Source organism: Olea europaea, chromosome 12 (assembly GCF_002742605.1).
Source record: "Olea europaea var. sylvestris chromosome 12, O_europaea_v1, whole genome shotgun sequence".
Taxonomy (NCBI): domain Eukaryota; kingdom Viridiplantae; phylum Streptophyta; class Magnoliopsida; order Lamiales; family Oleaceae; genus Olea; species Olea europaea.
In genome coordinates, this window is record NC_036248.1 from 17,187,307 (window position 1) to 17,203,374 (window position 16,068).

General features: G+C 36.1%; 1 protein-coding gene across 2 annotated transcripts; it reads right to left on the reverse strand.

The window, feature by feature from the left end:
- Positions 1-10,744: 10,744 nt before the first annotated feature.
- LOC111405923 (phytosulfokine receptor 1) lies at positions 10,745-14,300 on the reverse strand. Of its 2 annotated transcripts, XM_023035041.1 has the most exons (2): positions 12,636-14,300; positions 10,745-12,563 (listed from the first exon to the last, which is right to left on the reverse strand). In XM_023035041.1, exons 1-2 carry the CDS (start codon positions 14,011-14,013, stop codon positions 10,909-10,911), a joined length of 3,033 nt encoding a protein of 1,010 aa, XP_022890809.1. In that variant the 5' UTR covers positions 14,014-14,300; the 3' UTR covers positions 10,745-10,908. The 2 variants fall into 2 exon arrangements, with proteins under 2 accessions (XP_022890809.1, XP_022890808.1); XM_023035040.1 differs by having other exon boundaries at positions 10,745-14,300.
- Positions 14,301-16,068: the final 1,768 nt, after the last annotated feature.

The window sequence follows — 16,068 nt, forward strand, 5'->3', positions numbered from 1 at the left end:
GATGGGGGATAAATCTTCCCTATCAGGTCTATCGTCCAACCCTTGAACGGCCAAGGTTTAATAATAGGTGTTATCTCTCGTGCTGACGCCCTTTGTATTGGACCATGCTTTTGACATGCTAAACAACTCTTTGCATACTAAACGCATAATTCTCCCATCTTTGGCAAAAAATATCCACTCCTAATAATTAACCATCTCATCCTTTGGCCAGCTTAATGAGCTCCACATATCCCTTCATTCACTTCAGCCATGATCGTCCTGGCTTCTTGCAAACTTACACATTTTAGCAGTATACCATCAGAGCGTTTCTTGAAGAACTCTTCATCTATCAATGCATAGTTTAGCAAGCGCAACTTCATTTTTCTACTATCCCTTTTATTAGGTTCTTTAAGGAACTCCTTAATCTCTGTCCTCTAATCCATTGTATCTCCATCTTGTATGCAATGAAGTTCAATTCTTCTCGCCCTTCTTTGGATCATGGGCAATATTGTTCCATATTCACAAGTGGACTCTCAATTTAAAACCTTCGAGTACCCTGAGGCCATCTGGGCCAACTCATTTGCTACGTCATTGTATATCCTATTAACGCACTGAAGTTCTACTTGGTCGAATTATTCTAATAACTCTTGGACGATTTCATATTGACTCATGATGGAATCACTTTGGCATTTGAAATAGCCAATCAGTTGGCGAATTACCAATTGAGAATCGCCTCTAATATTTACATTTTTTACCCTCATATCTATCATTAGTTCTAGGCCCACGATTAAGGCTTCATATTCGGCCTGATTGTTGGTGCACATCCTATCCAAAGTGAATGCGAACTTGTAGCAAATCCCTAAAGGATTTATCAATGCTACTCATACTCCTGCACCTTTAGAGATTTTTGACCCATCGAAATACAACACCCAAGGTTTTAGCTTGAACGAATTGATTTCTAATTCAATTTCTTCAGGCATGTTAAGGTATGGATAATCGGCTAAAAAGTTAGCCAAAGTTTGATTTGGGGTATGTATTGTATTTCGAATTCTGATAAAGCTAACGTCCAAAAGCCTACCCTTTGGTGTAAAATAGGGCGAGAGAACATATACTTAATCAAATTTACTTTAGAAATTAAATAAACGGTTACGGGCCGTAAATAAGCCCTTAATTTTGTACATGTAAAATACAATGCAAGACATAGTTTTTCGATAGCAGAGTAATTACATTCACATTTTGTTAACCGTCTACTCAAGTAGTAAATCGCCCTCTCTTTACCAAATTGGTCTCTTGCGCGACCATTCCAGCTATTGATTCTTTTTCAGCCGATACATACACTTTCATTGGCCGTCCTTGAATTGGTGACACCAACACTGGTGGACTTGACTAATATGTCTTCAGGCTTTCAAAAGCCTTTTGATGTTCTCTTTTTCAGACGAATTCGTCATGATTTTTCAGCTTTAAAAGTGGCGAAAAGATTTTAGTTCGCCCTGCTCAGTTAGAAATAAAGCGTCTTAAAAAGTTTACTTGGCCAAGAAATCTTTTCAATTCTTTTTTGTTGCTAGGTGGTTTGGCTTCTAGAATGGCCTTCGCTTTATTTTTATCAAGTTCAATCTCTCTTTTGTATACCAAGAAACCAAGAAAGTTTCCTACATTGACACCAAATGCACATTTCAAGGGATTCAACTTTAGCTTATATTGTTTCATTCGCTCAAATGAACATCTTAACTGTTCGAAATGGTCCTCTTCTTTAATAGATTTTACTACTATATCATCTACATACACTTCAACAAACTTGCCTATCATATCATGAAAAATTAAATTCATTGCCCTTTGATAAGTTGCTCTTGCATTTTTCAAGCCAAAAGACATGACTACCCATTCGAAACATCCTAGAGACCCAGGGCATCTAAAGGCAGTTTTGTGTATGTCCTCCTCAGCTATATAAATTTGATTGTATCCTGAATACCCATCTATGAAAGAATACATGACGTGTCCGACAGTTGAGTCTACTAAAGAATCTACCGTGGGCATTGGATACTCATCTTTGGGTGTGGCTATGTTTAAATTCCTAAAGTCTATACACACCCTTAGTTTACTATTCTTTTTAGTACTGGCATAATATTGGACAACCATTCGACATACCTGGCTGTTCTAATAAAGTCTGTTTTTAATAATCGCCCTATCTCTTTCTTAATCTCAGGGAGTACATTAGGAGCAAAACGTCTGGGAGGTTGCCTATGAGGTTTAAAATTAGGCTTAGTTGGTAATCTATGTTCCACCAAGTCTCTATCTAAACCAGGCATTTGTTCATATTTCCAAACAAAACAATCTTTATACTCCTTTAACAAAGCGATTAATTTATTACTAACCTCTTGATCGAGCATCTCGCTGATGAACGTTAGATTGTCTTTTCCTTTATTGCCAATATTTACTTTAATCAGAGGGTCTTGTGCTTGAGCGTATCCAGGCTTGATGATCTGCATTACTTCATCGTCCAGCTCCCTTGTAAGCACTTCTTCTTCTAAACAATCCACCTTGTTGACTTCTCGGCCAATACTTTGTTCCAATTCGAATACTGCTAATTTGTCTTTCAACTTTTTCAGGGCTGCCTCTTCTTTCGCCTTGTCATTGCATTCTTTATTGCAAGCCACTAATTTGACTTTGAAGGCCTGAATATCGGCCATTTGCTCTTGCTGCTTAGAACTCATTCAAGACTCCTTAATTATTCTTTTGCCAATTACTGGCTCTTTTAGGGCCACCATATTTGGCCTCATCTGACTGAACATTTCAGTGAGTGCATCCACTGAAAATGGCTCTTCACTCTGCGCGACAATCTGAGTTTCTTCCCCATCTTGGACTACCCTGACAGGTCCATAGTTTCCTTCGTACATGAACCTTTCCACTGAGTTTGCTTCTGCAACAAAAGGCCTATGATCGGGCTGCATCACCTCTGATTCACTCTTGTTATTCCAAAAAACCAGGCATTGATGGAGCGATGAGGGTATACAATGACTTCTGTGTATCCAATCTCTTCCTAGTAACACGTTGTAACTAGTAGGACCATCTATTACAAAGAATACTGTGGTCCTAGTAGTTGTACCTATAGTTATGTCCAATGGCATAACTCCTTTAGCTGCAGTTGCTCCTCCATTGAAACTTGTGAGGATGACTTCTGTTGGAATCATATCCCCTTCTGTTTTTGCAAATTTCCTCATCATCCTAGATGGAATGGTGTTTATAGCTGCTCCATTATCGACAAGCATTTTGCCACATGTATGCCGTTAATTAGAGCTTTAACGTACTACGGCCTCAAGTGTTTAGTCAATTTCGTCGCTGGCCGTTTAAAAATAACCTTTTCGGCAGCCTCTATTTCTACTTCCTGCTTGTCTTCTATTGAGTTATCCTTTTGTGATAAGTCGACATGTAGCATATCGCACTGAGCCTCTGTCTCCTGAATTCCCTTTTTACTGTTTTCTGATGCTTCTTCTTCAGTCACCCAACCTGTGGGAGGAGGCATTATTCTTGGAGACGATCCATACTTTTCAGAACGAGGCACTCTCTTCTTCCTTTTGGACGTCCCGTACAGCACGTAAAAATAGAAAGAACGCCCGGATGGTTCTCCCAATAAGTCTACTTTACGAACTCCCTCTCGATGTAATTGTTTCAACAAAGTATTGTGCGATACTCCTCTTCTTTTCCTTTCTGCTTCTAGATCGATTTCTTCTTCAATGTCTGTCATACCATCATCTTCCTCACTATTGTAGGCCTCTCTAGAAGTCTAGCCTTCTTCATATTCCAGCACGCATGCTTCTCCTTCGTTATCCTCCCTTTCTTCATCTTCTTTCTCTTTATTCTTGAACTCATTGGCTAGTAAATAGTTATTAGCCACAACAGGAGGTAACATACAGAACTGAATAGTAAGGGGCTGATCTGGATCTTCTCCATCTTTTCTGTCTCGCTCAAACTTCGATCTTCCAGAAGAAATTTCTGGTAACTCTTTTATTGATTCATCTGTACTGGTCTCTTCACTATCTTTGAGAACATTTTGATTTGTTACCTCGAGTAGTTTAAGCGCTTTAGGATATGGCACTCCCTATTGTTGCCTCATCATTCGTCCATAATTTCATTGGAAACGCCTTTGTTGGGTTCTAGTAATCTCGTCGAAGGGTATTGTCCATCCTGCATTATACTGGAACGAATGCCATACATTTGGCAGGCGGGGTTGCGGCCTGAATGTTCTCCCATTATCTACTGGCCTGAACTGCCTCTCAAAAGGCCGTCCTTTATAGAACGATGTACCTCTCCCTCTACCAGGCTGAGCGTTTGGGAGGAGAGTAGGGCGATGGGGATGCTGCCATATCCCTGGTTTCTCCGTATTCCCACTCACTTCACTTTTACATCTTGCACACAAGACGTCTTCATCCTTCTTTGGCTCCTTCCCTTTAATACGCTTAAAGACACTGGGATGTGGTCTAGGGTCTTCTTCTCCATCATCTATAACCAATTTGAATTTTGGCAACTTGTTTTTGAAACCAGACGTCACCATATTCACTCCAAGTGGCTGTGGAAAAGGATTTTCATCCACCGCCATCTTCTTCTTATCATCGAACATAGTTCGTCCTGATTCAATGGCATCCTGCAACACATGGCGAAAAACCAAGCAATTGTTAGTCAAATGTGACCATGCATTATGCCACTTGCAATATTTTTTACCCTTTATTTGTTCAGAGTTTGGCAATTTATGCTTAACGCTCAACTTTATCTGCTTATGCTTATATAATTTATCAAATATAAGGTCAGCTTTGGTTACATCGAACGAGAACGTCCTAGCTTTTACGTTTTCATCTTTCATAGGTTCATTCTTGCCCGATGGTCTAGGCTTAGCCATTATAGGACAAGTATACGTGTCTCCTTTGACTAATTCGGTCAAACACATTTCGGTCTGATCGTATGACTCGTTATTGATGGTATGAACATCAAAATTTGGGTCTCTATAATAAGTCCCTTTGCTAGAATTCTTTATCTGCTCTTCTTCTCTTATCAATCGTTCATACCTAATCACGTTTGCGCTCAATTGGAAAAGGTCAGGAAATTCCTTGTCTTGGAATTTCTTTTTTAAATCAAAGTTCAAACAACCTTGAGCGATTTTGACAAATTCTTTTTCGGGCAGAGGTACAAAACATTTACTTCTTGCTATCTCGAACCTTTGGAGGAAACCTTCTGCCCATTCGTTTGGCATTTGACGTAGGTTCGCCAAATCGACCAAAGTAACTTCAGACTCAGTCTTATAAAACTGAGCGTGGAACAATTGTTCTAATTGTTGCCATGTTTGAACAGAATTCGCTGGCAAATTTATGAACCAGGAGAAAGCCACTCCTATTAATGAACTAGGGAAAAGCCTCATTTTATGATAATCAGTTACGTCATCACTTTGCAGTGTGAATCGTCCTATGTGTTCTAGAGTGGACACCTTTCCTAAATCGGTAAATAGTGAGAATTCTAGCACTTTATACCCTCTAGGCCATGGATATGCTTGGTCTATCCAATCAGGATATGACTTTGTGCAAGTCGACCTAATGACAGGACGTACCCCAAAAGTCATCTGGTCCTGTACGATTTCCATAATCTGATTCCTCAACATGACGTTGGGGTCATATGGAATCCCTACAGGTTGGTTGATCGGTTGATTTGCTTGAGGTCTGATATTTGGTCCTTGATTAGGAATAAAGTTACCATGATTTGGACCGTTGTTACCATTAGCCTGAACATTTATTCCCTCGTTAACACGTGAGGTATTCTGTTCGTTATTTAGGACATTATCTCTTACATTTGGATTACCCCCAAGTTAGGCGTACTACTACCATTATTTTGATTTAGCATTACACCATCCCCTTGGTTTGAAGTAGAGGGACCGAAATGTGGTTCTACCTCTTGACTTGGATTTAGGACTGGGGGATTATGTCCCACAACTGCCCTAATTTGAAAGTGGTTTACAAGAGGCGTAACTAGTTGACAAATTTGGCCTACTAACTTATTCATTATTTCATTCAAAGTATTCAGTTGTTTGGTCATGTTGTCATAATGTGCATTCCCATTCTAGGTAAATCTTTCCATATTATGAATATTTCAAAGATTTACCTGTTCAACGACATCTTGTGTGAGTTCTTCAAGCAGTGCACGCATAGTTCGAGGACTCAACTCTACCATTGATTCGTAACGACTGTTACTGCTTTGACTCTGTCCATCTGTTCGTGGAGAGTTATGCTACTCCTCATATCGCTCGATCACAGACTGAACTCCTCCCTGACTTGCTGCTTCCTTATCGGATCTCTGAGGTATATTGTTTCACCTTTTGTATTTTCAACACCAAACACCACTGTCCCACTAGGCATGCCAAATTGTTTCGCACGGGTTAGTCGCTAACAATTAAAAAGGGATCAGACGATTGTGTAAGGGATAAACCTCTTGAGATAAAGTCCCAAAAAGTGGCGTTTTTATTGGCGATGACTTTACAATTAGAAAGTAAAAATAGAATGCCTCCAAGGGGCGCAAGCACACGAATTACTGTAAAAGAAGTGTTTAAATTTAAACTAAGAAATTGAAAGTTACATATTCTTTGTTTGAGAGTGTTTGATTCGGGTCCTTTGCTCTATGTCTTTTCTTCCTTTTATACTCCCTGGATGATTTCTTCGTGATCAACCGCTTAAGAAACTGCTTGATCGCTCTATAGCTGCCAACTTTCCTTGTAGTGGCCAACTTATCATGGAACTGCCTTCTCTAACTGCTGCGATTATTTTTGTCGTTCAACCGTCTTCAATTGAATTCCTTGAATCGTGAAACGTGATAGGGCTACCCAATAACTGCTTCATTAACTGCACTTTTGGGTAACCATAACTTCTTATATTTGCTAAGATGCTGGGCGACTTGAATGTTTGGACGAGAGCAGAGTCACAGCTCTGGACGACTGCATGGCAATTCATTCACTCAAATCTTGGGCGACTTGCAATCTTGGGCGATGGTATTTCTGCGTTCATGGGCTTCCTTATTTGGGCCTTTATCCTGTATTGCCTGATTGGGTCGTTCTTTGGGCTATTTGATTTTGGGGATCTTCTAATTGGGCTTCATTCCTTAAGCTATTCAACTTGGGCTGAACTTTTTGTGTGTCAACACGTTGCATAATTAGTCAACAAAGTTTCAATACAAATTATATGAAGTTAGCGATAACAATTCTTTTTTTAAGTAAAATACAAAGATTAAATATTGAATTTAGTACGTAAAAAACAAAATAGAAATTAAAATATAAACACGGTAAAGAAAATTACTGAAATGAATTAATTCAATTGATGTCTCGTCTACTTAATTTGTTTTTGAGTTCCAATAATATTTGTTAGCCAGGAATCGCTTCATGTTTTAACACATTCAAACATTACTATCTTTGGAAATTCATTGAATTAGAAATTGGAATTTTATATATATATATATAATAACGTGTAAATTTTTGTTGATAGAAAAGTTTTATTAATGCAAATCTTCATATTTTCTTAAAAGTTAAATATTTGGCTTTGTCTAAATAAAAAATAATTTTTTGATCTATTCCGCTCTTTTTTATTCTCCCACCTCTTCAAAATATTCCATTCTCTGTATTTTGCTGAAATAAAAATTCCGTCCGAATTATTTTCAGGTCTAAAAGTTCATCCAAATAATTTTATTTCATGTCTATTTCGTTTGTGAAAAATACCATTAACCCTTTAGTTCGTCAGACAAAATTAATATTATGCTATATTAATTTTGAAAGAAACGTTGTATCTTGGGAGATAAACGTCCGTTGACCCGTTAGCATCAATGCAAGGATGAAACCTATTTTAGGGAAATCTGCATTCACATTTCTCGCTTTGATTCATCTTTTCTAATTTCTACATTTTTTTATGTTTCAGTATGTAGTCGTTTTGCTTATTTTTAATGTATGTATCTTAGTTTCGGTAAATCTAAACTCTATCCGGTGAATTGCACCGGTAAGTGGTGATTTTATCATATTTGCATGCGCGTGTTTTTGTTTAACAAATTATAACTCATCATTGTATTTCTCCAACAGCTGAATCATGTTCTTGTAAGTTGACATAGGTAATTTTTGCCCACTCTTTGTCAGTGCGTGACTACCGAGATTTTGTGAGAAAAAATTGTAAGATTAGTAGCCAATTTTTTTTTTAAAAAAAAGGTTGAACCCCTATCTTGAGGGTCCCCACTGTTCCGCCTCTAGAGCTTTGTGAGAGAGAGAAATCACGGGATGTGCCCCAATAGGTAAGGGAACAAAAGGTATCTGTATACTGCGCCTACAAGGAGTCCAATTCCATATCTCAAGAATCGAATTCCCACATTGCGGTTGCCAGCAAGACGTGAGATAACATCAAAGATTAGAAATTGACGAGTCCAATTCCATGTCTCAACCAGTTTTTTCTTGTTCCTTTTATGGGTTGTTCAAAGATTAGAAATTGACGAGTGTTGTAACACTTGTGTATTTTTCTTCGAATACTCTTTGAATGGTTTATATTCTATATGATTGTAACAAATTTCATGTAGTGGAAAGCTGTGTGCGAATGAAGAGAATTTGTCTTAATTTCCAATATTGCATGCACAATGTCAAAAATTTGGAAACATGAAAATTCGGGAGACAGAGATATTTGGAGAAATTTATATATTCTTTTTACATTCGTTGAAGGCCAAATATATTTCTATCACAATTTTCAATAACTAAACTACATTTCAATTTTATGAAATATTTATAATTTTTGCGAATTTTAACATTTATGTCTCAAATTTTTTTCATTGCATACTTATTCTCAAATTAACATAAATAGTTCCAAATTACGATTTTTCTTCAAAATTTTCTATAAAATAGAGTAAAAAGACTCATAGGTCCATTGTATTTTAAAATAAGTAAAATAAGGAATAATGAGAAAATGCGACTGATTAATTGATTATCATTTTAAAGTATGTGAACAATATTTTTGGACGAAAACTATGATTAATGATAAGATTTTCTGATTAATGAAATATAGAAAATAAGAATGTGATTAAAAACAGTTAAGAATATAAGTTTGATAATGAATAAAGGTTAATTATCTTTATCGTAATTAAAATATATTGCATTTATAAGAAATGTGGTGTGAATAAAAGAACAAGAAAAAATGGAATTCAGTAGGAACAACTTCAAGATTTGATTTAGGGTTTTTGACTAGTCACTAGATAGATTAGGAATTCCTTGTATTTAGAAAAGGGAGATGCTATATGTACCAATCATTTATCAAATGGATGATCGAATCGACAAGTGTCGCGTCCTTATTGGAGTGGACAGGCGCCCCTCTAATAAGGGGACGTCACTTGTTAATTCGGTCAAAAATTAGGTAAGATATTTGATATAAGTAGATTAATTCTTTAGGGCTTATACTTTGCCTCAAAAATATTACTAATGTGTACAGAAGTAAGCCACGGATGTAAGATTTTTCATGTTCCCACTTTGCTTGTAAACATAATTTTATTTAGAGGAGAATGTCAAATCCTCCATATAATATTTTGATAAGATCTAAAAAATCCTATAAAGCTTAAACGGATTTCACCAAAAATAAATAAATAAATTAATATATTCAATATTACTCGAAATATTAAGATGACAATAACCTTATTACACTAACTTCACTGCTTTGAGCTCTATGAAATCAAATAACTGTTTTGTTCGTTGAAGGATTTGACGCCACCGGTGATTGGTTTTCGTTGTAAACAACAATGGGGCGAAAATTTTTCGATCCATTTTCTCACTTGAAGAAAGAGATCAACATCTTTTTCAAAGTATTGACAGTATTCCAAAGTTAGATGAACGGTTTAAATTATAGATAGATAAATAGATATGAATTGTGAATAAGTGGGTAATACTTATTGATCATTCGAAATGCATAGATAAAAGTGACTTAAGAATTCAAATGTTTGTCAGCTTAACATGAAAGTCATACTGGAAACTTGCATGCTAATTATTGAATCTAATTGAACGACTTTGTCAATGTTAGGTTTGAATAAATTGAACGATAATATTTGTATACTGTCAACGGTTCAATTTGTCTTTTGGGAGGACCCCTCCAACCAAATTTTCCTTCAAATTATTATTCTTATATTAATTTTCTGATCAAGATCTTTACTCCAAGAACATTTATATACTATTAAATAGCAGCTACCTTACAAATTTTGTAGAATAAAGTCCACGATTTTAACAATTGTAACATTCAATATTGACGCGTGTAAAAAGAATTGTCACGACTCATATCTAGAATGATATAGTACGGTTCACGCTCCTATATTAGGTCAAATTAGTTCATGGAAAAAAATACGAGATCTTTAATCACTCGTAGGGTTACCACCAAGCTAAATTCTATTATTCTAAGAAAAGAATAACTACCGAGGAGACTTGGCTCGTCAATCTACAGCACACGACAATACGAGTGGAGTTGTGTCGAGCCAACCCAAAACTTGACTACCAAACTAAGTTAACACACACAACCTCAACAAAACCTGAAGCAGTAAATGAAAATACAAAATTATTATCGAGTACCACCATAGAAAAACAATTTTCTCAAGTGAATTTAAGGATAGGAAAATGGGTGAAATTTCGACTTCCTACCCTTTGTAATGCAAATTGGTTAATGTAAGACCTCAAATTTTAAGAATTTTACTTGCATATACTAACAAACAGCAAATACTCCATCAAGAAAACACATATAGGATACATGAAGTGATGCTTTTATTATTGCAGGACGTTAAGAGTACTCTCTCCTTCATGTTTACATTTGAATTAATGCATAAAACTATATACACTAGACCTCTGCTAAATGTGAAGGATTGTGAAATTTAATTACAGAAGTATAAATTAAAAGATATTGCTCAGCAGAAAGATAACAAATTTCCACTTTCCGATGAAAAGCTAGATGTTGAATCAAGCCAAGAAACTAACTGCTCTGTAGAAGGCCTTATCTTTGGGATCTCACTTAAGCAAAGACATGCAATCTCGAGAACCCATAACATTTCATCAGCATTTTCTTTGTTATAAATAAATGGATCGAACACTTCGGTTTCCCTCTTTTCGCTTTTCATTTGAATTACCCAAGAGATCAAATCACGTCTGCTTTTCGATTTGCACATGTCCATTGGTCTCTTCCCAGTTAGAAGCTCCAAAAGAACGACTCCAAAACTATACACATCGCCCTTATAGGTTGCAACAGAAGCCTGGCCATACTCAGGAGGGATGTAGCCTAAGGTCCCAACAAGATCAGTTGAGACATGAGTGTCATAGGGATAAATGAGCCTTGCAAGACCAAAATCAGCCAGCCGAGCTTCAAAATTTTCATCTAAAAGGATATTGCTAGATTTTATATCTCGGTGAAGGATATGAGGTTCACAAGATTGATGCAAGTAAGCAAGTGCTCTTGCTGACCCTCGGGCAATCTGCAGCCTCATATCCCAATCCAAAGACGAAGGTCCGTCAACTTTCTCATGCAGCCAGTAATCAAGGCTGCCATTCTCCATGTAGGAGTATATCAGAAGCCTGTCATTCTTGTACTTGCAGTAGCCCTGAAGATGAACAAGATTTGGATGCTGAGCTCTCGAGAGTGTCTCTATTTCAGCTTGGAATTCTCTCTCCATCTGACCGTATTCACCAGAGAGCCGTTTAATAGCAACCCTCTTACCATCAGGAAGGATGGCCTTGTAGACCAAACCGAAGCCTCCACAACCAATGATATTTGATTGATCAAAATCATTAGTAGCTTTCACAAGGTCACCAAGTGAAATCTCCTTGTTAGTTTCTGTGTTTTGGAAAAGTATAACAAGACTCGACGAACCTAGTTCTTCCAAATCCTTCTCAACAGTACCAACATCCTGCCATTCAGTATCAATAACTTTTCGACTACATGCCCACATAATGATCAAAGACATAAAAGCAAGAATAAAAACAGTTCCGATTCCAATTCCGACAGCCATTGCAATAATAATGCCTCCTGGTTTTCCTGATCTGTTCGCCGATAGATCAGGTACTCGATTGCCATTGGGACAAGGATAAGTACCATTCTCACCACAGAGATCTGGGTTCCCTTCAAAGCTTGAGTTTGAAAAGGTAATGAACTGGCCACCAGTAGGAATTGCTCCGTGCAGTTTATTATAAGCAACACTGAACTTTGACAAAAAGCTGAGGTTAACTAAAGAAAGAGGTATCGTCCCATTCAGACTGTTATGGGATAAATCCAAAGTTTCTAAGCTCGTCATGCGGGAAAGTTCACTGGGGATGGACCCCGACAAATTGTTGCATTTCAGATCCAAAATATGTAATCCTTTCAGATTGCCGAACTCCGGCCAAATTGGTCCGGTGAAAATGTTATTACCAAGATCCAAAGTAGGAGGAAAGCTTAAAATTTGTTTATACGGTAAAGCTTCATGGCTGACGTTCTTTTTCAGGAAAAATGGGAAATCCAGGGATGGATCCTTCAATGAGACATTGCCAGAGATGAGGCTCGGTAGTCTAGTAAGTTCTTTTGGAATCTGCCCTGTAAAAGAGTTGTTCGATAAATCTAAGTAGAACATAAATTGGAAATTGCCAAACCAAGATGGAATTGTACCCTCTATACGGTTCCAGGACAAATCCAGCAGTCGCAAATTCGTACACCCGCTCAACCACTGAGGAATTATACCCGTGAGTCTGCAGTTGGCAATAACAAGAGCCTCGAGCCCAGTAAACTGTAGACTAGAAAAAGTTGGCATTGCTTCATCTCGAAAATTCAAAGAAAGAACCAGAGTGGTCAATTTTCTACAATGCTGTAAAATTTCAAGAGCCGCTGTAAGATTGGAAATACTGGAGTTTGAGAGGGAAAGGTGAGAAAGACTCTGAAAATTCTTGAAGCTTTCTGGGATTTGCCCAGCGAAGTTGATCTTCGCAAAATTTATAGTCTTTAGTCGTGGGCAGGAAGGTAAGTTATCGGGAATCTTCCCACTGAACCGATTGGTAGCCAAATCAAGCGAAACAAGACTAGTCATTGCCGAACAATTAAGCTCAATCATATCGCTCAAGGAATTATTTCTCAAACTAAGTGACGCGATAGTAGGGGAATTTGCCAATGTTTGTGGTATTTTACCAGTGAAACTATTGGACTCAGCTGAAAAATAATTCAACTTTCCAAATCTATGAAAAACATCTGGCAAATTTCCTGAAAACCCATTTAAAGATATATCCACGCGGACAAGATTAGAGAGGTTACCAAATAGGCCACTAAGCTGTCCAGAAAATCGATTCTCCTGAAGAGACAAATTTGCTAATTTTGGCAGCCAAAACAGATTTTCAGGTAAACCACCAGAGAGTAAATTGGAACTAAGGCAGAGATCCTCCAATGAAGTACAATTCCCTATTCCAGGAGGCAGATTTCCACTCAAGTTATTGAATCCCAAATTCAAAACCGAAAGCCGGGTTGAGTTGCTACAAATGCCCACAGGAACTGGACCCTGAATCGCATTCTCAGAAATGTTTAGAACTCTGATTGAAGGAAGGTTTATGCTATTTGGAAACAGGCCATCGATTTCATTGTAGGCCAAGTCCAAGATTTCTAACTTTGGCAAATGTAACAGTGAAAGAGGAATAAACCCTTTGAGGAAATTGTGCGAGAGATTAAGGGTTTTCAGTTGCTCCAAATTGCCTAAAGATTCATGGATGCTTCCACGAAGCTTTTTTTTCCCAAGCTCCAATTTAACAACCCTACCAGAATTGAAGGAATCATTAACACCACTAGATGAAGAAGAATTGCAAGTGATTCCTACCCAATTACAGCAATTAGATGAAGATGAGTTGAAGTCCCATCCTTCAATACCTAACTCCAGCCTACTGACGAAACCCTCCAATGCTTTCAAATCATTCGGGTTGCAAGTCAAGTTCTGCGAGTTTAGAACCACAACTTGCACAGAAAACCCAACAAAGATCACGATTAGATAGAACTTTAACATACCCATCTCTTGAAAAAACAAAAAAAGGAAAAACAAAAAAACCACCTGAAATCAAGATTTTCTATTTTCCATTTTTGCTTAAGAGCGTGCAACAAAAGAACTGGAAGAAAAATATTAGTGAGAATACTGGGTACACTTATTCAGAAAAAGGAAAATGTACAGGCCAAAAAATTGATGAAGCTTTTGACTTGAGAACCTCTCTCCCTTGGGTCCAAATGAGGCTGCTGAAGATTTTTCTCCGCATAGGCATGAGAATTCTAGAGAGAGAGAATGAAGGTGGCAATAAATGAAATTGGGAACTGTATAGCCATTTATTTTGACAGCTGCGAGTAATGGGGAAGCAAATTCAATTTAGCCTAATCCATTTTATTCAAAATACTTTTTTTTATTTAATTCTTTTTAATCATATATTTTTAAATAAAATAATATTATGCGCAAATATAAAAATTTTCATGCTCTTCAATCATACATTCTTTAAAAATAATTATTTTAAAATATATTTTTCTCAAAAAATTTATCGTAATTAAGCCCAAACAAGGGCTTAATCAAATGTTTATGGCCGTCGAGAGAGACGAAAATTACATGGTTTGTATCTAACATTTGTAAAAGGAACAAGTTGGTCTCCCATTTTTTGTTAACAGTTAGAAATACCATATGACAAAAATATTTAAATCTCTATTAAATTGTCACGTGGTCTTTATATCTTCAAATTTATGATAGGCAGTCGGGTCGATTTTAGGCTCGAGTTGTAAAAAATGATTTCAAATGCAAATTACCATTGGAGAAGACAAACTAAACGAACTTGATTCAGGTTGATTTGGATTGATTTTTTGAACCATTTAACTCGATTTTGTCATTTCAGTGGTCGAGTTATGTCGATTTCACCTCTAGCTAGAATGAAAGATTGAGCACCCAATTATAATTATTTGAAAGTTGGAGTCAACTTACTAATAATACATTACTTTGAGAAATAGGTAAAAGAAATTCAATCCAAGATTTAGGGTTTGTTTGGCAGGATTTTAAAAAAATAAAAACCGTTCTTAGACTAAGACATTGTTTTCAAGCATATTAGGGTAATTTTTTGAAAGTGATTTGTATGGTTATAATAGTTTTTAAATAAAATTAATCCAAAGTGAGATTGGACATGCTTTCGGAACTTTTAAAAAGTCAAAAATCACTTTTCAGATTAGAATCTGATTTGAAAATATCTTGATATGTTTTTAAATACTTTATTTGATTATAAGAATTTTTTAAAAAAGTTAGTCTAAAATAACTTTCTTATAAAATTCTTTTATAAAAAGTAGAAATCTTATCAAACGTTCCTTCCTAATGAAAAAGCAAATTTTGTGCCAAAAGGGCTGATTGTCCATTCTCATTCTCAATGAAATCTATCTTGCTACAATGAACATATATATAAATAAATAAGTTAGTTAAATGTAATAAAATGTCAATTATTGTTCTAAGGGCCCGTTTGATTTTCATTTTTATCAAAATGAATTTTTTTCTTTTTTCTTTTTAACCACACATTCTTGATTAAAATAATATTACAAGTAAATAATTTTTTTTATTTTTTTTCTACACATTCTCCATTAATCTACTATTCTAAAATTTATTTTTTCAACAAAATGAGTGTCAAACACCCTCCTAATAAAATTTACTTCTTTAAAAAATTGAAGAACAAATATGGGGCACAGAATTATTCCAACCCCTAGTAAAGAATTATAATGAACTATAAAATGAACTATTATTTAGCTCTTGTTTGTCACCCATTATTTGACAAATTAAAGAGTTTTGAATAGTATGTGTTGGACAATGTGTCTTTAAAAAAATAAAGAAATTTTATTGTTTTGTATATAGAATATTTTATTGTGTAAATGTGTGAGAAAGAATGATAATTTAACAAACAAGTTAAAATTTTAAAGCCCGTCAAACAGCCCTTATTGTCCTTGTTTGATGGTTATTATTTAATAAAAAACAATGTTTTAAATGGTAAATTTTTGGAGTATGTGTAATTAAAAAATAGTAAAAATTTTTGAATTTAAGTGTAGGATTTTTTTATTT